At 43.3% G+C, this 18,070-nt stretch overlaps 2 protein-coding genes across 3 annotated transcripts in view; one reads left to right on the top strand and one right to left on the bottom strand.

The window, feature by feature from the left end:
- The window catches only part of LOC147577496 (uncharacterized), a 38,321-nt gene that overhangs the window by 16,850 nt on the left and 3,401 nt on the right, over positions 1-18,070 (bottom strand). The window contains 4 exon segments of the mRNA XM_086675700.1: positions 3,773-4,801; positions 6,227-6,278; positions 12,943-13,151; positions 13,153-13,589. Coding sequence (XP_086531826.1) covers positions 3,773-4,801; positions 6,227-6,278; positions 12,943-13,151; positions 13,153-13,589 — 1,727 coding nt within the window.
- The window catches only part of ST3GAL6 (ST3 beta-galactoside alpha-2,3-sialyltransferase 6), an 85,137-nt gene continuing 70,800 nt past the window's right edge, over positions 3,734-18,070 (top strand). For both annotated transcript variants that reach the window (XM_086675647.1, XM_025913747.2), the window contains exon 1: positions 3,734-3,866. The gene's annotated coding sequence lies outside the window, so the exon portion shown is untranslated. The remainder of the gene's footprint in view (positions 3,867-18,070) is intronic.

Below are 18,070 nucleotides of genomic sequence, written 5' to 3'. Positions count from 1 at the left end.
ATACCACAGTCTAATTAATCACTCTATTTATTCTTGGGCACTGTTTTCCTGTTTTTAAACATTATAAACAATGCTGCCGTGACCATCCCTAGTCATATTTTTGTATTTGTATGTGATCATTTCTACAGATGGAGTCCTAAAAACATGGAATTGCTGCTTTGAAGGTGATATACACTCATAGCAGATTGAAGTTTGGGAAATGTAGAGAAGACTCTGTGCCATTCACAGCGCACTGTGATGACTCCAGCTGGCACTCTGTTTCAGGAGTGCTATCGAAACTAGTTGTTGTTGTTGTTCATTTGTTTGTTTCAAGTGTGAATTTCGGAACATGAAAATAGAAAATACAAAACTATTTGTAGTTTCATGTATGCTTTGCCCAGCGATTCCCCTTTTCAGGATCCATCCAGTAAAAACATTCTCATGAAGCGAAATAGCAGTAGGTTCCGCTCTGTAAACCAGCTGAGAGACAAAGGGGTTAGCTAAAGATGTTAATTAGTGGGCTGAGTGCCCCCAAGGAAAGTTACCTATAATACTTTGACAGAATTATCAGTCATGCGACTGGAGTAGAAGTTAGGAGAGCATCTCCACAGACAGGTGGGGAGGATGGGACATCTCCCTCCTGTCTTGGGAGCAGGGCCCAGCAGCTAGGACAGTGGCCCAGGCTTCTAACACTTCTAACATATAATTAAAAGCTCTGAGCAAGCTGCTTGGAGATGCAGTAGTTTTGCCGACTGAGCCCACCCACCTGCAGGAGGCGCCTTACCAGGGTTTGTTCCGGGTGCTACTCAGTAACCAGAATGGCTGCCTCTTCTGGACCAGGATAAGTAGGAGTCAACTAAGAGATCAGTGTCTTTCCCCACCCTTTCCTCTTTCCTGCTCCTCTTTCCGACTTTGCTTGGCTTGAGGCCAAACTGTCTTCTACGGAAGACAGTTATGGAACTTTAATTAGGGTTTTGAAATTCAAAACCATAACAACCTTGTAAATTTGATAGCAATCACCAAATTGCCTTCTAAAGAGGAAGTTCTACTTCATCCTTCTTTGAATAGTTTCCTTGACACCTTGATGAAACTCATTAAGCTCATTAACCTTAGTTGTTGCCAATCTGATTTCTCCTTATTGTCTACATTTTCATAAACATTGTTATAAAAAGACACTAAAATCTTTGCACCTGTTTATGGACTATTTGTATTTCTTCTATGAAATACAAATTTCTATGAAATTTGTATTATGCTTGCTTATGACCATCATCTTAATTTTGGCTTTCACCAGATATTTTATATGTTCGTGTGTTTAGAACATGATGAACCCTAGTTCCACTCTCCCACCTCCCCTCATTCTCCAGTTTCTGGAAGGAGAGTAAATGCAGTTCCTGAGACTGGGCTACTCAGAACTCTGAAACCTTGCAGGGACTAGCAGAGTAAGGAGACACTGCTGTTTATGAAGTTGCAAATAAGCTTTCTGATAGATCCGCATTCCTTTTCCAAGCACTCACTATACGGGGGAAATCAACACAATGGTTATTTACATAAACAAACATAGGGCTGAGATCCTGCTCTGAAATGGAGATGTTGCAGAAGTTATGGCACTGCTTAGGAGAACTAAACTGCCTTTTGCTGAAGTAACAGTTTTCCCACGCTGTAGGCAGTCGGCTCTAAGTTAGGATTTAGACTGCCTACTCCCTGTGGCTTACTCATTTTGAGATGCACATATTCTTTAAATAACTGCTTACAGTAGATAAAACCCCAAGACAGCCAGGAGAGGCTGGCAGGATCTTCATTTAGAGTGGGAGGAGGCACAATTGTATGTAAAAAATAAAAAAGTTTAGTTTGGTCAAAATCGGTCTTGAGCCAGATTACTGTTTAGAACTGGACAACCTAAGTCTTGAGAAATGTTAGAAAAAAGAATTTTTATTATCAATGTATAAGGTGATATTGTTAAAAAAAACGGCCTCTTGTCACTTGACGCGACTGTTCTGCTGAGGTGACTGTTCTGCTGAGGGCACAGCATTTTGAGTAGGTCTCCCCTATATGAAGTAGACAGTCCTACACCAATCATGCTCAAAAAGCCTGTTCTTGGGACAGGACATGAGGAACATGAGGATTTGGAAGACAGGACTTCTACTGGGATTGAGGAAGATGTCCTAGTGTCTTTAACCTTACTCTCTACACTGTACTGAATGGCACCCCAGGGTAGTGTGGGGAACCTGGCTTGAACTTGTCCCTAGGGCCACAGAGGCCATATCCTATGAAACAATGTGATTTTAATTCAGAGACTGCGTCATCCATAAAAACCTAGCAAATGGCCAGCCTTGTATGTGCACTGCCTAAAAATTCTGATTTTGGTGGCCATTCATTTGAATCACAGCTCCAATGTAGGCACTATGACATTGGGCACATTGCTTAACCTCCCAACTCTGTTTCTTCATTTCTAAGATGAGATTATTCTGGCTTACAGGATGGATGGGAGGAACATAGATGATACGTAGGCAGTAACTGACTCATAGTGGGCAGTGACTGGTAGTTAATATTCTTGTTTCCTGACCTGATGGTTTTTGCGCCAAGCAACGTGCCAAGAATTCTTTAGATCATCATCTATTTGAATCCTAACAAGCCCTGAAGATAGGTTGTATTATACCACTTTTACAGGAGACAAAAAGGAAGCACACTGACATGAAGCCACTTGCTTAAGGTAACAAGGCATGACAGTGGAAGAGGTGGAATTTGAACTAGGTTAGGGTGACCTCTGCCTTCTTGGCCACTACTACAAAGCAGCACAAAGGCCAACTAGGAATAGCAGATGGCCTCTCCCCTGAACACATGACTTTGCAGATCCCCAAATCCTAAAAAGGGCAGAGTGGGTGAAGCGTAACACTAGTGTAATTCTGAAGATCATGAGCAAGAGAAGGGTAGTATGGAACTCAGGAGAAACTAGAAGAGCAAAGCAACCTCAAGGAAAACTGACCTACACGGGCAAATTCCCTAAACATCATTCACTACTCTGGTGTCTCAGGAGCGACCTTTAAAATTACACAATTTGTGTGGCCCTCTTCCAAGGCAATCCACAGACAGGGAAAGAGCTAGGAATGTTCTGAACACACTCCCGTTTTTTGGATTGGTAAATCTGGGAAAATAACAAGTGCTGCCTCCTAGGGCTGTTGTTAAACTTAACACAAATACCAGAAGGTCCATCACAGAGGAAAGGCTTTGTTTCAGTGCGGTGACACATTGCCGCTTTGAATTATACCCAAGTCTGTGGCTCTTCTCTCTGGGGTCATTTGACGGCATGTGATTATGATGCTTAGTATGCAAAGGCTGGAGCTATTAACTGAATGTTGCTAGACAATGAATTATTTCACAAACACTGAAATATAAAATGTATTCAGAGCCATCCAAGTATGAGGACATTATTAACAATGCTTTTCTCGAGAGCGCTACTTTAACAAGAAAATGCACATCCCACCTTCGTTCTTCCCCCTAAAGTAACATCTCCAAAAGATAAAAAGCACCAACACATTTGTCCTTGAAAGGCAGAGCCCGGGAATTCTGGAGATCTGAACACCCCTCCCTTTCTGCTAGGGACCAAGCCGCCTGCCTCGCCTGGTGTCACAGAAGTCCCCGGTGCGCCAAGCAGATGTGTTTACTCCAGCCGCCCGCCAGCCCGGCGGGGAAGGGGAGTACCCTGGCCGCCCCTCACTTTCGTCCCGGCAGCTCTCCAAACAACACCAGGGCGGGATGGGAGTGTCTTCTTGGCTGTGGAACCTGATCCTCCTACCTTGTCCTGAAGCCACCCGCTGCTTTACCCGGGCCCTCCCGTCGTGGTGATTTTCCGGCAAGGGCGCGCGGCTGGTGTCCGCCCAGCCCGAAAGGTAGGGGCTCGGCTGCTTTCCTGCCTCCCTGTTCCGGGGGGCGCGGAGCCCCCACAGCCTCACTCTGCAGTGCACCTTCCTCCGTGGACTCGGGGGCGGCCGTGGTCACCGCGCGTCTGGCGCCAGCAGACGAGCAGGAGGAGCGACCCCGCGGCTCCGGAGGCGCTCGGCGCAGTCGCCTGGGATCCGGACCCCAGCGCGGAGGGCAGCGCGCGGCTGGGCGCCGCGGACTCCGCTCGGCGCCGCGCCTTCCCCAGCTCCCCCGCCTGGTCCGCGGACGAGGAATCGTGCCGGCGCTGCCCCTGACCCGGGCCACCTTCCTCCGGTTTCCGCCGGCCGCGGGCTTCGGCGGCCCGATGCTGCAGGCGCCGCGGGAGAGGCAGCGGCCGGCTGGAGCGAGCGGCGGCGGGCGGCCGGAGAGCCGCAGGCCTCCCGCCGCAGAGTCCCGCACGCCTCTGCAGTCTTCGCGCCTGGGCCTCGGCGGGTAACTCTCCCGCCGGCTTCCCTGCGGGTTTGCATTGCCGGGGCGAGGGAGGTTGGGTGGGGGGCGCGGGGAGACCGAGCTCCTGACCCTGATCCGGGCGGCCTGGGGTCTGTGCGGCCCCAGGGGCTGAGCGTCGGGGGGCGGGGGGCACGCTGAACCGACAGCCCCTGCATGCGCCCTGCGGACCCCAGAGCGTTGCGGGCTCTTGGCCCCCGGGTTTAGGGGGTGGGGGAACCGGCCCGGTAGTGGAGCCGTGGGGCGCTCGGACCCCCAGGGCGGGAGGAGGTGTGCTGCGAGGGTAGAGGACCTGCTTTGGGACCCTCTTTCCTGTGATCTCAGGAGAGCTTGGGCACTCGAGTGTGACCAGGGTGGGGGCTCTTTGCTAGCTGTTTTTTGTTTTTGTTTTTGTTTTTGTTTTTGTTTTTGTTTTTGTAAAAGGGAAGGGTCTGTACTGGAACAGGAGGGACTAGAGGTCTGGAAGGTTCTGGTCTTTCAGAAAAATTTCCAAGAGACCCTCCTTCCCGCCACGGTAGAACTAGACCTAACAAAACAAGCACCGAGGCAGTCTGGGGAAAAGAGCGGCGGTGAGAAAATTGCAGTGTTGGCCGCCGTTAGTTTTCAAGATTAAAAAAAGAAGAGATTTGTCATTTTGAGGCCGCTTGCTCTAGAGTTTCCTGGAGATCTCAGCCTCCGTCTTGTGTGCTGTTATTTTGGCTTAAAAGAACATCTAGAAACGATTTTCAGAAGCTGAAACCCCACACACCTTATAGGATCTTAAGCAGAAGGGGCGGGGAGCGGGGAGTGCTTGCTGTTAGAAAGGTACTATTTAAAAACTGCATGTGAGAGTGGGGATAGGAATGACATCGTGGATGCCATCAGAAGCCACATTAACCGCAGGTTCTAACTCAAAAAAGTCACATGCGTCTGAGTACTATGATGGTGGAGAGTTAAGGACACTGCAGGACAGTCAGAAGCTTCTTTTCCTCTTTGGCTGTTCTCCCCATTTTCACGTGGATGTTCAGGTTTCTGATGGCTGGCTGTTTTATCTATGCTAGCATGGATATTGGCCTTTCCGGTCTTCAAACTTACTCTCCTAGCCACCGAAGATGACCCTTTTAGTTTACCGCGAGATATTAAGTGTTTGGGAAGATCCGGTTGGCTGCCAGGTTAGTTTCCTTTTGAAAGCACACCGATTTGACATTTGGAAACTGGTTTGTGTTGCTTCCTTGTCTTCTCACCCAGGACGGCTTTTCACATTCAAATCTGCAAAAGAGACAGATTGTCTTGTAGTCCCCTGTGTCTGAATAAGGCCAGTTGCCTCAGAGACATTTCAGATAATGGCAACTTTGGTTTATGAGAACTTTTTCAGAAACTGATTACGTTAACCCTGATCTGGCTTCATAAGCGTCCTTAATTGTTCATGTGGAGGGGAGAGGAGATGTTCATTTCTTGCTCAGTGGGGCTTCCCTGGAGCAATATTTTTACCATAATCCCTGAATGTCACAGTCCCAGAGTGCCTGCCTCCGGATAATGGGGCAATAAAATGAGACCATGTTGCAGTGCATTTGTTGGAGATATTTCCCAATGATTTGCCCCAAATCAATAATCTTTGAGGCCCAGAAAGGGATGGACAGTATTGGCACAATACCATTGAAAGACTTACTGTTAAAAACAAACAAACAAACTCCAAAACGTAAGTCTGCCTTTTGTGAAAACTTTAATTCTCAAGTTATCCAGAGGGAAGTGACAGCTGTTTTCTTCTGTTGGAGATATTTCTGTGTTCCACATCGTGTGGAATATTCTAGGAGAGAGGTAAAGTAGTGGGGCATTTCCCATATTTCTCTGATACATCTCCTTTGCTACCCATGCAGATTACCAGTTGGCTTCCATGGGTTTTACGATTCCGTCCAGGGTTGGGGGCCAGATATCTGTTTGATATGCATTTTAGGTAATGCTTATCAAGGAGGTGAGAAAAGCACACAACTCATGTGGCATCCAGTAGGATCCCCCGTGTGTTCACATGTGTTTTTTTTTTTTTTTTTATTAGATCTTCCCACCAACTCTATGAGACAGGAATATTTAGCCCCGTTTTATAGTTAAAAAAAACTAAGATTGCTCTAGCTTAAAGGATTTAGAATGGATCACACGGAGGTCTGCTTAACCTCTGCTTTACGCCATCCCAGGAAGCCTCCACAGCATACATTCCTCACAAATTCTTCCGTTTTTTAGACATATTGTTCACCTTTGCCTTGCACACTCAAGTTCTATATCCCTTGTTCTGAATATACTTCCTTAATTACCCCCAGGCTGGGCTTCTTGAACAGGTGGTCTGAGTACTTTATCTGCCTTTCCTTCTGAGAGCTTCAGACTTTCCTCAATTAGGTATCTTCTATCTTCTCTGCATCTTTGACAGGTCACTTTGGTGTGCTGTGTCTGGCCAAATTCAGGAGGATATGTTATCTCTAATGGATTGTGCTCCAAAAATTCTTTTCATTCTGAATATATTTTCACTGACGTTCCTACTCAGCCTTCTCTCCTGGAAGGAGTCCTCCCAGGGCTACCTCCCCACTTTCACAGTTGAAAGTAACCTCTCCTATTTGTCGTGATTACAATGGATAACAGTACGTATCAGAATTTCCAGGTGAACCCTTTAAGGGTTAAAAGTAAATTAACTTGTTATCACACTGTATGTTAATTATACTTCAACAAAGATGTATTTGATTGGGAGTCAGCTTGATGTAAGGCAGACAATGGATGCATTGGATATTATGGCATGTCAGGAGGAAACTGTATTTCTGGTTCTATATTAGGATGTCAGAAGTACTGTTTCCTCAACGTGGTGAGGTAGCAGGAGTTCTTTCTGCTGATGGTGATTCGCCAGCACCAAACAAGCAGTAGGTTCTTAGGCTTGGTCAGGAACTTGGCTGCCATACAGCCAGGCTAAGAAGGGGTGAGATTCTAGGGGTGAGTTTATGAGGATAAAACAAAGTAAGGAACAGTAGGACATGGGTCTCTTTCCCATGTCCATATTTCTTTTTCATGGAGACTTTTTGTCATCCAAGGGGGAATGGCCAGCTTCCCATTTGCTGTCACAGCCTTCTGCATCGACCAGGGAAGGGCTTTCCTTTTCTTGGGAGAGAGAGGAAGGAAAGTACCCAACCCTTAGGAAATTTGTTTTTGTTTTTGTTTTTTTTTTTATCATAAACACTGAAAAGCCAAGTGAAAGGGTGCTCTTCTTCCCCATTCTCTCTTTTTGCCCTTATACCTAAGACACAATGTGCCTAGTAGCGTGTAATGCTGGTCTTTGAAGGATTCTTTAAATCTGGAGCTACCTTTATCTGGTTGGGAATGGAAAGATCTGTAGGAGATGAGAATAGGGCCTCCAGAGGAGAACAGGAAAGGAAGCTGGAGATTCTTGAAAGGGAAGCAGCGTTACCTCCACCTTCCACAGGTTGTGGAAGCAGGTCCGGAATTGGTATGGTTGTGGGTTATGGTCACTGTGGTAGAAGGTCGAGGTGACAAGAGAGCAGAGAGTGGTTTTGCAGTGGATCTTGGGTGACTTTCTGCACAGTCATCCATAAGGTGGGACTTGAGGTTTGACTAATATTTACAGAGTATCCACTACATAATAGGAGATGCTCTAGGTGCTGGTGGTGGGGGTAGGGCACCCAGTGTTGAACAAGATAGAGCCCTTGCTCTTAGAGACCTTATGTTTCTGTGGGAAATGGAGTCAATAAACAAGGTACAAATAAATGAAAAAACATGTTTCAGATACAAGCCAGTGCACCTCAGGGTTTGCTAGAGAGAAAGCTTCTTTAGAGCAATTGGAGCTTCTCTGAGGAAGTAGTTTTTGAACTGAGACCTGAATGATGAGAAGCAGCCATCAAGTGAAGAGCAGAAGGAAAAGCATTCTAGGAAGAGGGAACAGAATCTGCATAGGCCCTGAGGCATGAATGGATTTGGGGTGTTTGGAGAACTTGTAGAAGCAGAGGATTAAAAAGGGGGAGTTTGGAAGAGATGCAGTCAGGAAGGTGGGAGGCAGTTTATGTGAAGCCTTCAAGTCTTGTAAAGGAACGTGAATTGTGTTTTAATTAGAATGGGATGCCACCAGAGATTTTTAATTAGAGATTAAGTCAGTCTTCACCCAATGGGCATGGCCTTTCCTGTTTGTGTCTCTTACTCCCTCTCCCTCTCCCCCCCCCCCCCCACAGACTCGCACATGCACATTCACCCTCAGCCAGCTTTACTTCCCTCTCTTAATTGGCCATCACTGATTTCTCCTTCCTTGCCCCATGCCAGGACACAGGCATCCACCCGGAGAATCAAGGTTCAAAGGACCCTGGACCCCGTTCCTTTTATACTCTGAGATAAATCCATACACTCACTTAGTTTCACCTTTATGCTTAAGACTGTCCATCACTAGTTCTGATTTCTCAACCTCTCTGCAGACGGAACCTCTAATTATCTCTAAGATGTCCCTGGGTTGGCTGGTGATGTCTGAAACTAGATACTGAAAATTAACTTAATTAAGCAAATCAATTGCAATTGATATCTTATGTAAGACAATGATTGTCACAAGAGACAAAAATTTAAGTAACCCAGAAACCCTTGCCTTTTCCCGAATATCTGCTCCTTCTCTCCCAGACTGACATCTACACAGTCTATTATAGGAGGTTTATGTTCTCTTTAGAGTATAGTTTCAGTGGAAATGTGCAGGATTCTTGTAGTATTTGTCATGGGAATGTACTGATGTGTGAGAGATTTCATTTCTATTGGTCTCTGTAGATGATCTCAGAGTAGTAGTTAAATCATGAAGGTTTATGTCCAAGCTGATGTCTCTCAGTAGCATTGGTTTATAAGAAATGAACAGAAGGTTCCAGCATTTTATCGATTATGCTTTGACTCTAGGATAGCTCCTCATTACCAGTATGTTACCCTCTGGGGAAGCTTGGTATACTCCCTAGAGAGAAAATTGTTTTTAAGATTCTTTAGCTAGATGCCCGATTTGTTTATTAATTCACATACTTAATGTCACTAATGTACATCACTTGAACAACTCACTTTTAGCTTTTTGTGTCTGTTTTTTTGTTTTTTTAAATCTGGTTGATGACATAAAATCTGGAATACCTTTCTGTTTGAGAGGGCAGTGATTACATCTTGTCTTGTTCACCCCTGTGTCCTCTGTACCTGGTGCAGTGTCCAGAACATTACAGATAGAACAAACATTTGCCAAGTGACTCAATCAGTGTCCATGGATTAACCCACAGTGTTAATGTATTAGCTCAGTTGTAACATCTTTATAACCATTAGGATTCATCTTTGTAACTATTAAGATTATCAACTTGTTATCTCGAAAACTTTACCCATTGGAGAAGACAGGTGAAAGATGAATTCATCGCTGTGGATTTGCATATATTAATTAAAACTCTTTTGGCTTTGAAAAGTTTGAAAACTCTTTGAAAATATTTTAGTGTACTTGTGTTGACAAGAAAGAGACCAGGATGTAAATGTCATCAGAAGGATATTTTCAAATTTGTTTCATGTACAGTAAACTTTCTAGGCCAAACGTGGGGCTTGAACTCATGACCCCGAGAGGAAGAGTCCCATGTTCAACCAACTGAGCCAGCCAGGTGCCCCAGGAAGTCTTCAGTACAGTTTCATAATTCATAATTATGTTGATTTGAGTTGGATTTGGTTTGTGGTCATACTACTGGGGAAGTAAATGTGTGTGCCAAAGATGTGAATTACAAAGCTATTTCCCTCTATAATAGTACATTTTTATATCCACGGTTTTAGGCACTTCAGTAGGTAGAGATATGCACTCATTGCTGAAGTTCCAACACTTATTATATCTTCCTTAGATTCCTATTAGCTGTCATTTAACGTAGTATGAGACACGAACAAATGCTCTGGGGGATAAAAAGTTCTCCTTGTCAGGATTGCCAGAGCTAGGAGGAATGGGAACAAGAGGCTGGCTGGCGAGAACTGAGAGATGGGGTGCAGGAGAGGGGCTGACTGGGGGTTCCTGCCGAGACTTATAGTGACAAAGTTTCTCACAAAGAATAATGTCTTCAGAGGGCATCCTCTTGGTTAATAGAGGTATTCTATATTCATATTTAAAAAAATTCTAAATATTCAGGGGTGCCTGGTGGTTCAGTCAGTTGAGTATCTGATTTTGGCTCAGGTTATGATCTCACAGTTCATGAGATCGAGCCTGGTGTTGGGCTCTGCACTGACAGCGTGGAGTCTGCTTGGGATTCTCTTTCTCTGTCTCTGCCCCTCTGCCCCTCTCCCCGACTCATGCTCTCTCTCTCTCTCTCTCAAAATAAATATAAAACCATTAAAAAAATAAATAATAAAAATAAAAATTCTAAATATTTAGAGGCTCTGCCTTTTAGATTTTTTTTTTTCTGGTCCACAAACACATGATGCTATATAAACACAGCCTTCTTGTTTTTTAGCTCTTTCTAAGGAGTCCTTTCCCCTGACCCCATCAGATTTCAGTCCTCAGAGAGGTTATCAGTCCTTTGTTTCTGACAGTTGGTGGAATTTTCTTCATAGGAAATATTCTATTGCAAATATTTAGGCTGGCACCACAGAAGGTGCCACTTTTGTTAAAAATAAAAATTTTTAAAGATAAACTAGGGGTGCCTGGGTTGCTCAGTCGGGTAAGACTCTTGGTTTTGGTTCAGACTCTTGGTTTTGGTTCAGGTCTTGATCTCACAGTTCTCGAGTTCGAGAACCACATCAGGCTCTGTCCTGATAGTGCAGAGCCTGCTTGAGAGTCTCTCTCTCTCTCTTTCTCTCTCTGCCCCTCCCCCATGCTCGCTCGCTCTCTCTCTCAAAAATAAACATTTAAAAAATAATAAAAAAGAAGATAAATTAATAAATACCATAAACATATAATATATGAAACAAAATTAGATGCTTTTATTAAAATCTTGTGCAACCCTTTTGTATGTAAGATTCCTAGAGTTGGAGGAGGCAAAGATAAGGGAATGTGTACACTTTCTGTGTTTAACATAGGGCCAAAGAAGGTAGAGATTTAAAAAAAAAAATTCCCTGACTTCTTTATGGATAATTTGTAGCTGCACTTACCAGTTGAAAATAGACCAGTTGCATTTAGATATGAGCAATGAGATGATAATCAAGGCATTCAACTAGGGCATAAGAGGATGTTCAACTGCTTTTTAGCAACAGAAATTAAATTAACTTATAACTTTATTTAATTGATATACTCTGAAAGTTAAGAGAACTTTCTGTTGAAAATATAAATAATCTGTGAGATAAAGGACACTTCTTTCAAATTACTTTTGGTATTTGGAGCCAATATTTTAGATAAATGTCAAAATAAGTTAGCTAATTATTCTTGTTTGATTCCAGCTATGCTGCAAATAAATTCAATATAATTGGATATTTTGATAAGCAGGACATTAAGAGAGAAGTATGCTTTCTGATCATGAAGTACCTGGATATGCTTTCCAGGCACTAACTTTTTTGGAGGACAAATCTAGGCTACCAATTAAAAACATGTTTTTGGGGTGCCTGGGTGGCTCAGTCAGTTAAGCTTGCGACTCTTGATTTCAGCTCAGGTCATGATCTCACAGTTTGTGAGATTGAGCCCTGTGTCTGCTCTGCTTCACTGATGGCCCAGGGCCTGCTTGGGCTTCTCTCTCTCCCTCTCTCTCTGTCCCTCCCCAGCTGGCACACTCTCTCTGTCTCTCTCAAAATAAATAAAACATCAAAAAAAAAAAAAAAAAAGAAAAGAAAAAAATTTAAAAATGTTTTTACAGATTTGGTAGGGGTCTTCTGCTTTAACCGTGAAATGGTATAATTATATCCTTTTTTTAAATTGAGTTATGACAAATTTATCATCATGAAGTAAAACAAGTGTAGCCAGCCATCTTAAAAAAATGCCCCAGGGGCGCCTGGGTGGCGCAGTCGGTTAAGTGTCCGACTTCAGCCAGGTCACGATCTCGCGGTCCGTGAGTTCGAGCCCCGCGTCGGGCTCTGGGCTGATAGCTCAGAGCCTGGAGCCTGTTTCCGATTCTGTGTCTCCCTCTCTCTCTGCACCTCCCCCGTTCATGCTCTGTCTCTCTCTGTCCCAAAAATAAATAAACGTTGAAAAAAAAAAAAAATTAAAAAAAAAAAAATGCCCCAACCACTGCTTCTCAATGCAGAAAGAGTAAAACTACATACTTTTTTCACACAAAAATCCCATCTCTGTCCCCTAAAATTCCCCTAGTTTCGTTCATTAAAAGGGGATTAAAAAAAAACCCAAAAACTTGAAGAGTACTTTACAGCAGCATTCAGCTTTCTTATGAAATACTCAGCATCTTAAACATTACGTACATTTCTTTTTTTTTTTTAATTTTTTAAAAAAGTTTATTTATTTTGAGAGGGAGACAGAAAGAATGAACAGGGGAAGGGGCAGAGGGAGGAGAAAGAGTCCCAAGCAGGCTCCGAAGTGTCAGCACAGAGCCTGATGTGGGGCTTGAACTCACAAATGGGTGAGATCATGACCTGAGCCAAAAGCAAGTGTAACTGGCTGAGCCACCCAGGTGCCCCTCTTTGTTTCTTTTAGTAAGCGACAAGGGTTCAGTAGATGTGTGTCAATGAGGACTTCCCCAAAACGGCCTTTAAAGATAATCCCACAACATATTTTCTGGGTCTTCCTGTGTGTGAGATCTGAGAAGGAAAAATCTGGCATTCTGTTAGAGCCAGAGGCCATCGCTGTGTCTGAGCCATCATCTGACTGGTTACTATAACAAGGAAACTGAGCAGGGGAGGCACTTGAGGTGCCTGTGAACATCAGAACTGTGGCATTTAAATTCCTTGTGCAGTTTATTGATCTGGTTGCTTTTTATTCTGTTGCCAGATAGAGTTTTCACTTTCTTTGGTTTCAATGTAGTCTTCAGACTGGGTCCTGTCCTTGCGTCTACCACATGATTCCAGGGTTTTTTGGTTTTTCTTTTTTTTTTTTTTTTTTTTTTTTTTGATCCTGTTGGCAGTTTCTTCCATCTTTTCACAAGCAGGACACAGGCATTACAGATATCTCCTGAACGAGTCTCATGCAACCCAAAATAGCTCTGGAAGTCCTTTTCATAGCATTTACTGCCAATGAATCGAAAACTGGAGGACTTAGCTCAGCAAATACAGCAGCCCTCTACACTTAAGTACATCTTTGGCGTGCGAAAACCAAACAGCTTTTCTGCTGGGCTTAGGCCTTCCAAAAGCAGCTGTTAAACACACAATAATGTTTCTGAAGTGCCGAGTGCACGCCAAGCCATCCCCCTTCCCCCAACTGCTCCTTCTTCCTCCTCAACTGACTTGTCTAGAAAGCCATGAAATAAGGGGTACCTGGGTGGCTCAGTCGGTTAAGCATCTGACTGCCTTTGGCTCAGGTCATGATCTCACCATTCCAGAGTTTGAGCTCTGCATTGGGCTCTGTGCTGACAGCTCAGAGCCTGGAACCTGCTTCAGATTCTTTGTCTCCGTCTCTCTCTGCCCCTCCCCTCTTATGCTCTGTCTCTGTCTCTCTCTCTGAAAATAAACAAACATTAAGAAAATTTATAGGGCCATAAAATGATATATTCTTATACAAAATCTTCTACCTGAGCTCTCTACCTATGACCACCAATATTCCTGCCCATGTACCTTTTATAGAACATTCTTTAAGCCTGGTTTTCATTACAGAAATTTTTTTCTGCTCAAAAATCCAGAGAGTTTCTCCAACTGGTCTTTGAAGTTTTCTGTCATCTCATGTTGCTACCTTTCCTTTTACTCTCCCATTTGAACCTATGTTACTGCAGGCTTCCGGTGCTTTAGCTCAGGATGTTCTGTTGATACTTAATGCTTTTCTCCTTTCACTCCACACTGCCCATTCCAAACCAGATGGCAATCTGTGTTCATTTTCTACCCTTACGGCTTTTATTTTTTTTTTTTAACGTTTATTTATTTTTGAGACAGAGAGAGAGAGAGCATGAACAGGGGAGGGTCAGAGAAAGAGGGAGACACAGAATCTGAAACAGGCTCCAGGCTCTGAGCTGTCAGCACAGAGCCTGACGCGGGGCTCGAACCCACAGACCGTGAAATCATGACCTGAGCCGAAGTCGGACGCTTAACCGACTGAGCCACCCAGGCACCCCTACGTTTACGGCTTTTAACTACACGACTCTGCATAAGTTGCCTGTTACTCTGAGCATCACTTTCCTTATCTATAAACTCGACATAATGGCCACGTCACAGTTATTGCAATAAAAGAAAACATATAAATAGTTCAGCATAGGTTCTGCCAAATATCATTTAATCTGTATTACTTGCCATTATTATTGCTACAACTATTACCATAGCTATGATTATAACTCTATTCTTCCTTGGATAGTTACAAATTAACTTTCTCCAGAGAGTCTTTCTGGTTGATTTCATGGAGCTCTAATTTTCCCTTCAGTCTGTTTCATCTTAGCACCTGGCTTCACTTTGGACTTTATTAGTATACTCATGTTGTTGCATTTCTTTATTCTTCAGTGAGCAGGAACAAATGTTTGGGCACCTAGGATGTGCCAGGTGCTGTGCTATTTAGTCTGTAGGGACCCAAGGGCACACGAAGGGATGAAGTATATATGTGTGTGTGCACATTCACCCGTATGGGTTTTGGGTAGAGTTGGGATGAAAATCTATTGGTTGAATGGCACTAGGAGTCTTTCACAATAAACTAGGGTTACGAAGTAAAAACTGCTCTATTCAGATGCACATTAAAAATCTTAACATCTTTTAGCTTTTTTTTAAATGGTTTAAAATTATGATAGTTATAGTTATCTTTATTCTTCAGACAGTTTTACATATGCTTTCTTTCCTAGACTCTCCTCTATTGTCATCCAAATGCAGAGTGAAGGTGGAAAGTGAAGTCCTCCTTGAAGAGAATACCAACAGAGGGTTCCATAACTTGGAAGTTATTCTGGAGAGGGGGGAAGTTGGAAGGTGAAGAGAATATTCCAGAAAGCACAAATGGAATGATCAAAGGCGCTGAGGCGTAAAACAGTGTTGAGAATGGTTAAGAACTGTGCAAAGTTTAGTGCTCTTAGCCCATAATGTTCAAAATCAAAGGCACTGAGGCGTAAAACAGTGTTGAGAATGGTTAAGAACTGTGCGAAATTTAGTGTTCTTAGCCCATAATGTTCAAAATCAAGCATTTGAGGAGATGCCACAGGAGAGAATGCAGGATCAGCTCAGTCAGACTGAGAGGGGTATGGCTTATGATGTTTACATCTCCCCATGAGGTTATGCCTTTGGGGATGTAGCTCTATATGGACAATTTATAACAACCCAATTCTTCACATTGCTTCTAACATTAGGCTTGTTAGCATTTGGCATGGAATACATCTTCCCCATTTGCTGCTTTCATGAGAAAATGATGAAGACATTAGTAATGGTAATGTATAATTGATGTTGGAGCTCTCATTTTTAATAACCCAACTATTTAAAACATAGAGCTATTAAATATCTTTTGAGACTTCTGAAGTGTGGGATTGTAATTGAAATTTGAGAATAGGGATGGGTTTCAATGGGGCAGAGACATCCTGGGAGAATAGTCAAGAGGGTCACTACAAATTCATAGCCTTGAAATGTTCAGTGCCCCCTTAATACATTTTACACAATAGAAGGCCAAGTGCTTCTTTCTCTTCCTAGCTTTATTTTCTATAATTACATGCTTGATAATTTATATGTAAAATTTTGATCAATACTTGCTCTTCATTTCTTTGTTTGCATTGCAATTATGTTTTGTCTTCACTCTCCTTTCTTAGGAATCATCCAGATTTGAATATATCAGTATGTTATTCGGAGCTTATGCAACATCTAATGTTCACCGTCTGAATTATGTTTAATCCTAGAAAATCTTCTGTTTTTACTCCAAAAATATGTTTTCTACTAAGTCTGTGTGGTGTCCAGTATTTTAATCCAGTCCTTTGGTGTTAATTTCTCTTGCTTGAAGATTAAGCAACAGGACCCAGAACACTCTAACCACAAGTGTTTAAAATTCCCAGAGAGGAATTAGATGTGAAAGAAAAAAACACTTGAACTATACTTAGCCTGAAAATGGAATGTGTGGGAGAGGTCTGCAAGGAGGGTAGGAAAACAGAGAGCAAAGCAAAAAGTGTCCTAGCATGTTTCCAACACTGTAGAGGGGAGGGAGTACCCTTATTACTTATAATGTGTCCCTGCTTATCAAACAGCTTTTTAATTATCATCCATGGATTTGCCTATGGAGGTTGCCAATCTGCCAGTTCAAACATACATATTCCTTGGCCTTCACATTTTTCTCATTATAAGTAAATTACCTTAGCATTTGCAGTTACACACCAGCTCCTAAGAGGTAAACAGCTCAGGTAAACTGGCCAGTTGAGTGTCTGAACAGCAGATGTGAGTGGCTAACTCTTGGCTTTGGCTTTTCTCAAGACAGTGCCCCTCTCTGAGGTTGTACTTAGGTTGCTAAGATCTCTATTTCTTGGACAGCTCCAACTTTTCTGATGTTTTTTTGTTTAATTAAAAAAAATTTCTTAATGTTTATTTATTTTTGAGGCAGAGACAGAGCATGAACAGGGGAGGGGCAGTGAGAGAGGGAGACACAGAATCTGAAGCAGGCTCCAGGCTCTGAGCTGTGAAGTTGGATGCTTCACTGACTGAACCACCCAGGCACCCCTCTCTAATGTTTTCCTAAAGTGAAGTTTTCATGGAGGGGTGCCTGGGTGGCTCAGTCGGTTAAGCCTCGACTCTTGGTTTCAGCTCAGGTCATGATCTCATAGTTCGTGCGTTTGAGCCCTGCATCGGCCTTCACGCTGATAGTACCAGAACCTGCTTGGAATTCTCTCTGTCCCTCTCTCTCTGCTCCTGCCCTGCTTGTGCTTCAGCACGCATGCTCTTTCTCTCTCATAAATAAATAAATAAATAAGTAAATAAAAAAAGGTAAAGTTTTAGTGGAAATGTATCAGACATACAGAGGAGTACACAACCATGTACGTGCAGTTTGCTACATTTCTTCCCAGTGAGCACACCTTGTAACCTGCCTCAAGATGAAGAACTAGAACGTTGTTCACCCTCACGAGTGCACCATGGACTCCCCTCCTGTCACTGTTTCCCTCCTTACATGTAACCACTATTCTGACTTTTACCACCATAGAGTAATTTTTTTTTTTTTTCTGTTTCTCTTTAACGTGAATTAATATCAGGTATTCTAAATGGCTCTAGAGCATTTAGTCCTTCTAGCTGAGGGCGTGGCCTGGGCATTTCAAGAAGAATGTTATGGGTTGAATTGTGCCCCTCAAAAAAGACAAGTTGAAGTCCTCCTATCCCTCCTATCCAGTACCTCAGGTTGTGACCTCATTTGGAAATAGGGTCATTTCAGATGCAGTTAGTTAAGATGAAGTCATGCTGGGATAGGGTGGGCTATTAGTCCAGTAGGACTTCCGTCCTTATAAGAAGCATCCTTGTGAGGACAGAGACACGGGGGTAATACCATGTGAAGATGTTGTATTGGAGCGATGCATATATAAGCCAAGGAACGCCAAGGAGTGTGAGCAATCCTCAGGAAGCTAGAAAGAAGCAAGGAAGGATTCTTCCCTTCAGCTTTCAGAGGGAGCATGGCCCTACACCTTGATCTTGGTCTTCTAGCCTCCACAACTATGAGACAATAAACCTTTCTTGTTGGAAGCCACCCTGTCGG

This window comes from Puma concolor, chromosome C2, assembly GCF_028749965.1.
Source record: "Puma concolor isolate L17-30 chromosome C2, mPumCon1.1.hap2, whole genome shotgun sequence".
NCBI classification, from domain to species: Eukaryota; Metazoa; Chordata; class Mammalia; order Carnivora; family Felidae; genus Puma; species Puma concolor.
Note: the sequence above shows the minus strand (reverse complement) of the source record. Positions and strands in the feature narration are given on the sequence as shown.